Consider the following 9,584-nt stretch of genomic DNA (forward strand, 5'->3'; position numbering starts at 1 on the left):
TGTGTGTGTGTGTGTGTGTGTGTGTGTGAGAGAGAGAGAGAGAGAGAGAGTGCTGGCAGAAGCGGTGAAGAGAAGCCGCAGAAAGCCCGCACGGATCCTGGTAATATCGCGAAAAGTGTTTGCTCAGCTTGTCTCGACCGAGCTCGGAGCATTAAACCGCGAGAGCGTTCTTTCTCGTCTCCCCGGGATCCGGGGAGAGCGATACCGACCTCTCCAATGTGTACACTTCTGCTCCCGATTATACGTTGTGAGCCCGAAGGGCTATTTCCTTCCTTTCCACCGCGGTGAATTTCGATTCTGCCAATTGAAGCGGCGATCAGTTTCATGTACTTTGTCGTGCAGCCCGCGACAATTTGACTAACAGCTCGAGGAAACACGAAAGGATGCGCGGGATGTTTCAGAACTGAACGATTGGTGTGGTAGAGGGTGGTAGAGGGTGGTACAGGGTGGCGGAGGAAATGTTCAATACGTTCTCGTTGCCATTGGCTTCGACTGTTGGATTTATTGGCATTTTGCAACAACGTTTAGCCAATATCGACGACTTTGATCGAAATAAAGTAAAATGTCGATTATTCGAATTAATACTTTATCTACAAATCACGCCATTTGACGTCAAATTGGACACTTATCTGTTATAGATGACACTGTTGTTATGTATTCAAAGACAAAAACGTTCGAACTCTTCTTAAACTACTTCTTCAATTAATCTACTTCACCGTTTAAAGAATACAATTTTTCATTCGTGTACTAATTCTTCTAATTTCTAATTATCCATTCTCTAACTCCTATTTTACTTGGCTCCCATGAATTTCGCATGATAAAAATGTGGGAAATTCAAAATTTGTAGACCTCGAAGCCTTTTTAAATATCGAAGAATTTCAAAACCCATTACAAATTTTCACCAATACAATAAACTCAGGATCTCTAAAATTAGATAATTATTAAAGAAAAAAAGACAAACAAAATAATATAAAAATTATACAAAGATACTTAAACTCATAGACTCTGTCATAGACACTGTTTACAACAGTTTACAAAAACATACAAATATGTTTAGGCTTCCAGAATACTATACCTATTCCCAAAATACGAGCAACCCCTATAGGAACCTAATTCGACTAATTTCGATAGAAAACGACAGATCAAATTCCGGCGAAACCTCGTTAATTGGCACTGTTATTATCAACAATGACGACAATGATACTAATAGCTATGCAAACGACGATTATGGCAGTGGTTGTTGCTTTCGATCGCTATACAACGGGATGAAAGGATGGAGTAGAGGAAACGACGGGATAGGGGTAGCTCGTCTGTTAACTCCAGTTTGAAGCTGCTGGTCCCATGGGAAATGTGCGTAATCGCCATGTCCCATTCTGAATTGGTGGCGACGCATTCTTGCCCGGAACCGCGCCTGTATTACGATGACCCACGATTAACTTCAACGACTGTACACCACCCTTCCTTATTCTTTCCTTATTTTCCGTTATTTATCGCGATTCTTTGTGTTTAGATATTCGATTTTGTTTTAATCTCCGAAAGTGACTTGATCCCTCGTAATTCAAAAAATTGACGCATTCGGAAAGCATTTGATTTTACTTAGTGGAATAATTCGAATTCTTAAAAATTATACAAGTTTCTAGGCTTTATACGAATTTTACTTATGTTAAAGCGTGTTAAGTATGATTTTGTCGTTGATGTGAAGAGCGTAGCTGATCTTGGTGTCATCTTAGACAAGGGAAAGTCATGACGAGTTAGGCTCTTTAGGTGTTATAGTGCAAGGGATTAAGTTGACAATGAGGTGTGTATGTAGGAATAGCAAGTGTGAGAGTTAGTGCAAAGGAACCCTTGGGCCTATCTAGCTGGTGACGGGCAATAGACAGTAACCTAGGGTTCAAACTGAATGTTTAGAGAGTCGTCTGAAGTACACGTGAAAGAACGAGTGACCATGCAAGGATCGGATGAACGGAATATTTATGACCGTATGGAATGCAAGTGAAGAGCGAAAGCTGCCAGAATGTTTAGGGTACGTGACCCATCCAGAGCGAGGCTATGGGAAATGCGTGATTGAGGAAAAAAGCTAAAGTATGAAAGAAGACAGAGTGTAAGGTTTAAATCAGGGTGCAGGGGCTGTCTTGGAATTTCTTGATGAATTTTGAATTTAATTAGTGTAAAAATAAAGTTGGCTTGGTGATGAGGAAGATGGTAGGCGTTAGAGATGATTAGATATGACGTGAAGTGGTTATGGCAGAATAATAGAGGGTTGAGAGGTGAATCCTGGTTTGGAAGGAATTTCAATTTTGATAGTAATTTATTTAATTATGAAATTGTGATTTATAAGGAGTTTCTTTGTTATTTGTGAAATGTAATTCTGTGAGTATAGATTGCATGTTTAGCTTAGTAGAAAAATTTTAGGTGATGTGAAGCGATACATTTTATGGTCCTTCGAGCCGGATATAGTGACCTGTGAAGCGATTCAGTCCCTGAACACTATCATTCAACAACTTTGCTTCTAGTCTTCATAGATCATAAGATTTTATAAACATAAGATTCTATGAATATACCTATATTTATTTCTTTTCTGCAATGTAGTTCTATTATTCGTATAAATAATCCTAGCTACTTAGGCAATTCTGTCATGGCTAAAGGCCCAATATTATCTAATTAAGGTTAATATCTAATATTATTTACCCAGTGTACTATAATGACCAGTCTTAAATATGTGTTTTCCATACCAAAGCATACAAAGAAGTATTATTTTCATCATACGAGTCGAATTATACTGAATACGTTTTAACATGAATAATATTCATATAGATTCTTAAAACCCTTATAACTTTTTCCTGGACAAAATAAATATATCATTGTCAGCTAAAATTAAACGCCTCTCCAGTGGACTATTTTTTATAACTAAAATTTAGTATAAAGAGTTAATAGAATCTGATAGTGAAATTTTTAGCAAAATGTGATTATAATTTGACCGAAAATAAGCTACTACTTATAGTGGAGAAATCGTAGAGAAGTCGAATATACATTATAGTCTACGACAATTCGAGAAGTCAGAGTAAATAATATCAGGTCCATAAATTCGAAATCGCAGAATCAATAGTATCAATAGATCTCGGCTTCCCCTGGGAAAAGAGAAAAACCGTCAAGTAGCAGCATCGAAGAAAAAAACAGCAGTCTTTTCACGATATGAAAATATATCCTTATATTTGCCCGGAAGCACGTACAAGTTTCCATACACAGGCTGTTCTCCTTTCGAATGGGAAAGAGACGCTTATTTCCAGATAGTTTCACGAAAAAACGCGATAGGAAGAAAGAAAAGGAAGCATATACAGAGAATTTTTCTTTCAAGATTTGACAAATAGAATTGAGAAATTTATTAGATTGATTATAGTAAATCTCTATCTAATGTTGAATTATTTTATTTTAAAAATATTGAAAATAGAAGACAACATTCATAAATAATACGAAACAATTAATTAGCAAAAAGATAAATTTTTGAGAATTAAAGTATATCCTATGAATTTTTATTCAATAAGTAAATTAATGAACAAATTGCATAAACTAGAGTATGTGAAATGCGATAAAAATGTTACTAGAAAAACAAGAGATACGAAGGGAGTAGTACAGTAATAAAAATCTATATAATAAAATATATAAATAAATAGACCATCAATCTTCCACTAGTATAAAATAATAATAGCACTTTAATCCTGACATTTACTCAAAATTTGGCCACAAAAATTATTACGAAAACGTTAAATCTAAAAATTCCAGAACAATGTTTACCAAATATTATACTAACTCGATATATGCAAGAATTACTCTAAAATTACAATAATTAAAGGGTTAATTACATTCCCAATCACAAGTCTCTGAATGCCTCATTAATGACCACTAAAAATTCCCATCGCAAATAAAATTAAAAAATTAAAAAATGCCGATATACAAACTTAAAAAAATGAAAGAAGAAGGTAAAATACAAAATTCATCTCCAAAAATCTAATTACAAATCAATAAATTTCTTTTGCAATCTGTGTTTTTGAAATCCTACAATAAACCAATCCCAAGGAAAACATCCTATTAAAATCTTCTGTTAAATCCAATGTCCCCTGATCTCCAAGCGAGGACACCCTACCATCCAGACACCATTCTCTCTCCCATTTGCGATTCACAAATGATAATAACGAGACCTGGCCGGAAAATCCTGGGACACCGTGTACAGAAAGAAAGAGTAAGACAGTTCTACCGATAGAAGGGTGGCCGAGGGTCGAAAAAGCGAAGAGAGTGAGCAAACGAGCGACCTGTACGTATACGGGCCACCAGGCGGAATAAAGTGGAATTCAGCGCAACCTGAATTATAAACGATATTATGCAAACACCGCGGAGAAAGAGTACTCGTACCGCGAGTTAATTTGATGAAAAACATCAGAGAGCTAGCAGATAGAGGAAACGAGAGGGTGAAACAAGGAAAGAGAAAGACAGAAAGGGAGAAAGGGGAACAGGCAAAAGACGCATCCTGGAAAGACCGTTCTCGAGGAGTACACGCAGCTCTTCATCTAGCTTTTCGACTTTGAAGGTACTCTAATCACCGTCAACCGTGCTAAACCGTCCTGGTCACGGTTTGTCCTTCTTTTATCTCCTTTTTTCCTTTTTTCTTCTTTTTTATTGTGTATTATCCTCCTTGTTTGCCGTCCTTGTCCTCGACGAGCACGATGAGTGTTTCACGTGTCTCGGTAATTTTTGGACAGTCACAAGGTATGATACAGAGAGGAATTTCTAGATTCGACAGAGGGTTTTTTCGTGGGTATTGCTCTGGTTGTTCAAAAGTGTATATTTTCCTTTGAGTCGTTCTTTTGTGTTGTTTGGCAGACTCTTTGATTTTTTTTTCTTATTATTTCTTTATTTTATACTTTATTCCTCTTATTCTTTTTCATCAATTTTCTCTTTTAACAAAAGAGAAAATTATCTTAATTCCATTAAATTATACTCTCATTACAGTTGATAAAGTGTTAACTTTTATTTGATTAAAGACTCCTAATATAAACAAGGACAAAAATGAAGTTGAAACTTCATTAATTAATTAAAAAGAAAAAAGGGAACACATCTGTGGAAAACTATAAATATTTCCAAATCAAGTACTACTACAGTCTAATAAAGAAGAAATACCTAATATCTACTTATTCAACATTAGAACTATTAAAGCAGTCAAAATGACTGGTTTCGAATTTTTGCTTTTGCAATTATTAAAAATATGTGCTTTTTTAAACAAAATTAACATTAACTTTTATTAAATATATACATATTATGTATCTCTATTCATTTTCACTATACCACACCTGTGTAATTAAATATTCACTACAGATTAGTAATTCTACTATTAATACAACTAAGTGCTAAAAAAGTATCATTTCCTAAATCTCAAAATACCAAAGTAAAAAATAATTTCAGGAATCCAAAGGAACAAATATATTATTTTCCTTAATATCTTCTTAGAACTTGAAAATCAGTAAAATTCCTCCAAAATAGAATTGATCCATCCTTACGATTCGCAAGGGACCAATTTCAATCATGTCTATCCACAAAATCAAATAGCAAATGTAATTGGAGAGTAACAATACAATTGATCGTTTTCTATTACATGAAATTACTGTTTATCTTGTCAGTTAATTCATAACCAATCCATATGTGATTAAGAACGTAGACGAATGGTACAAGCATCATCGTTAATATGATGAACGAAGGTTTCATTAAAAGGGAAACATTTCAAGGAGAGATCGTAATTAAATTATGACCGAGTCCAGATGAAACAGCGATAACGATATGGAAATATTCCGAAATCCTCGGCTACGATCATCAAATATTCCGTGTGTACACTTTAATGGGAATTTTCGTTTGTTCTATCGATTTCGTGCAAAACAGTCAAAGCGTAGCTGAAAACTATTACGTTGAAGAAATGGCTATGAACAAAGTTTCTACCGAATTTATTAGCTATAAATCATATTCTTCAGTTTGCTAATTTATTAAGCTTTTTAGATTCCTTTTTGTCACTCCAAATATGATTCTTTTCAAACAAGACAAAATTGTTTGGTTTTTTATTTAATTGCAAAAGTAACACACGAAAGAATTTAATAAGTGTGACAATTAAGGTGGAGCGATAAAATTTATTTTAAATAGTTTTGGGGTGTACCAAGTGGCGAAGAGTTTCAATCTTTTAAAACCAACTGACAAAAAAGAAAGACTTATTTATTTATCATCAGGAGTTATAGCGAATATTTTTGGAACATAGTGTGCTATAAACCTCGCTACAATATCGAAATACTGAAGGCAGGGGAAAGTAGAAAAATGTCTATAGAAATTGTAATAACAAATTGACTAGAATATGCATCTGAAAAAATAGCCATTTCGAATAATTTCAAGGATCTTATGCGAATAAAATATTCCATAAAACTAGTTTTTGCTTTAATCCATCAATTTCCAACAAAAGCAAAACCAGGGGATCACTCTACGTGCAAAAGTTCAAAGGAAAAGGATAACATATTTTATAGTTTAAAATTTTGTTTCCAAGAAAATCGAGTTTGAAAATTCCTTTGAGTACTGGTATAGTACACGTTTCATTATCAAACTCTATCAAATTTACCTGCCTCCCACCCGAAAAAAAAAAAAAAAATAGAGAATCAACTCAATTATCAATTCTGTTATCTCACAGAATTCCTTACTAGAAATTCCATCGATATATAGTAAATTACCATTGATACCTGCATTAATAACTTCCATTTAGTAAGAAAATTAACAACAGACTCCTAACAAGTTAGAACCAAAAGGTAGACTAACGTATATTCAACCGAAACTCAATTCACAGCCTAAAAGACTCTCCCTCGATCCATCCACTAAACATCACGTCCAACAACCAGCCGGCCCTCCTAACAACAAAAAACAACCACAGCGATATTCGTAGGACTAATTGAATCAACAATCCGATCGGCTTCCTTTCATCTTTTTTTACCAGAATTCGATGCAGCGTGAGTGCGAGCGAGACAGGGAGCGAATAGGGGTACGTCGATCATAGCCCACAAGTACGGGGGTGGCAGGAAGGAAAAACAAAAGCTTCCATTCTCGCGCGAGTCGAATCGTGGCCGCGAGATAATTCTCTCCCCGTTCTTCATGCTTTTTTCTCGTTCTCTCTTTCTCTCGCTCTTACCATTCCCGTCTATTTCCATTTTTCCCTTTCGATGCAACTACCAGCTAACAGCATTCGGCCAAAAAGCAAAAACGAGGAAGAAAAATGATAAACAGAAACTGAAAAAAAAGAAGCAGAAGGAAAGACAGAATACGAGATACGAGTAGGGAGAGTGGCAAGCCGAGCTAAAGAGAAAGAAGAAGCGAACGAAACGAGCCAGTGAGCGATAGGAGGAAGAGGAAGAGCAAGCAGAGACGTAGGATACGTGAGAGGGGAAGACGAAGAGAAGAAAGAGGCTTCCTACAATCCTCGACACGGTAAATATACCAGGCGCACGTGCAACCCTGCCGTAATCGAGCCAGCACCACCAATCTCCACTCGTCGGGGGCGGTTCTCTGTCGGATAGGGGTTGGAGTGCGCTGCACGGCGACTGGCTGATAGCTGCCTTCCGGAGGAGGAAAGCCGAAGGGCGGTAGAAACTGGTCGAAAAAGCGAATCTACGCCTGTGACGTTCACGGTGGTGGCGCGACGACGCCACCGAGACCGACTCCCGGCGTTCAAATCACAAGCAATCGCGACACACGCTGGTTAGCCTTCGACTCCGCGTTCATTGTCGATCGTCGATTAACCGTACAACGTCGGACACGAATTTGATTTGCTCGCGGAAGGGTTGGCTTTGCTTCAAGTTGGACAATTAATTCGATCGAAGGATGATCGGTGAACGAGCTGATGGATAACGTTCGCTAGCTAACATGTGGTTGGCTGGATTGCTTTGTGACCTCGTGGGATCATAGTGAGAGTTGCACTGATCGAGGGTAAATCAAGGGATGAAACTGTCGAAAGATGACTCGATTTCTTGGTGGATAGCTCTGATCAGTTTTGAGGACTTCGCCAAGTCTGGTTGAATGAGGCTGTTCGATGTTTACTGTTGGATACGCCGGATGATGCCTAGATACGAAAATTTGTAAATTGGTTGTACAAGCTTGAACTCGTACGATGTATAGTTTATACAGAGCTTGGTTCGGTGACAGCGTTTCGGCAGACAATTATTCGCGACTTCAAGAGACTCTGTCGCCGCCTGACACGGTCATCAGAGTCGGGAACGAAGGAGAACATCAGTTCGTCGCTCATAAGGGCGTCCTGGCTGCTCATAGTGGTTATCTGAAAGCTTTGCTAACGAACGCGTCGACGGCACCTACTCCTGGTGTTAACACGAACATTACCTCTTGTGCTAATTTACCAGGCACGGCTATCGCGGTAACCACTACCAATTTGTCAGGACAATCAACACGGCAGCCAGTCACGTCTGTTTCGGTCTCGTCCATTGGTAAATATTGTCAATTGTTCGCCTGTGGTTGTTAGAAAAGAGTTCTGATGGGATTGCAGGTTTTTCCAATTTGGAAGAGTTATTTTGTGGTTTAATTTTGATACTACAGGTAACTATTGGTTTGAGTCTTACAATGGGAAATAAAGTAAGGATCTGTGGATTTAGAGGGAATAAGAGCTACTGAGAGTTGGCTATTCCTTTTGCTAAAGATACCGTAAGATTTTTTTATTTGTCTCATAGATCCGATGATATGTAAAATTAAGTACGAAATTTTGTCCTGCCATAAAAGTGCCACAGAAGTCCTCGAAATTATTTTTACCTATTGTTTGATGAATTGAAGAATTTAGATGAAGAAAAAGAAAATAAAAGTAACAAACTTTTCTAAGGGATTTTTTATCTAGTTTTAGATGAATATGATAATTCCTTAGGTTAGAGCACATTAAGAACAGAAAGCAATGAAAATTGATATATTTTAATCAATTTCATAATTCGATTATCTAAGATATCTACTTTTTAGAAAAAAAGGTCCAGATTTTATGATTCAAAAACGATTAATCTTTACATGTTCTCCAAAACTGTAATACTCTGATCTCAATGAGAAAGCAGATCGAATTCAGCAAGGTTCAGAAAAAACAACTAGCAAAATATTATTTGAATTATATTATTCCTAAAAGTACTTATTAATTTACTAAATCAAGTATTCGTATATAAACAAACAGATCCCAAGTTATATATCTAAAATGAATTAACAACAATCCAAACTTTTAAATGACCAAGGTACAAAGAACATTTTTGTTCAGATTAGGCCTAGAAAATCTCAACTTTTATATCTCTTAATTCTATAACACCATGTCCGTTATTCTACCTATTCAACATTGAACTATTACATCTTATTATAAACATCTTCATGCCAATCAATAATTTGCAGATCTTACTTCAAACTAAAAACTGCAATCAGTTTCAATGTCTCCCTCTCACAATGAAATAAATCTTCAACTACAGATAGTTAAATTAGAAAATAAGCGAAAGAAACAACCTTGTTGAACTATAAAAGATATGAAAAACATCTTTCCC

At 36.3% G+C, this 9,584-nt stretch overlaps 2 protein-coding genes across 8 annotated transcripts in view; one reads left to right on the forward strand and one right to left on the reverse strand.

The window, feature by feature from the left end:
• Window positions 1-9,584, reverse strand: part of Smr (nuclear receptor corepressor smrter) — a 93,914-nt gene that overhangs the window by 22,300 nt on the left and 62,030 nt on the right. The gene's annotated exons all lie outside the window — the stretch shown is intronic.
• The window catches only part of LOC108553761 (uncharacterized), a 4,203-nt gene continuing 2,798 nt past the window's right edge, over window positions 8,180-9,584 (forward strand). The window contains exon 1 of the mRNA XM_017908792.1: window positions 8,180-8,510. Within this exon, the coding sequence (XP_017764281.1) occupies window positions 8,180-8,510 (331 nt within the window). The remainder of the gene's footprint in view (window positions 8,511-9,584) is intronic.

This window comes from Eufriesea mexicana, unplaced genomic scaffold, assembly GCF_001483705.2.
Source record: "Eufriesea mexicana isolate 0111107269 unplaced genomic scaffold, ASM148370v2 scaffold12808, whole genome shotgun sequence".
In the NCBI taxonomy this organism is placed as follows: Eukaryota; Metazoa; Arthropoda; class Insecta; order Hymenoptera; family Apidae; genus Eufriesea; species Eufriesea mexicana.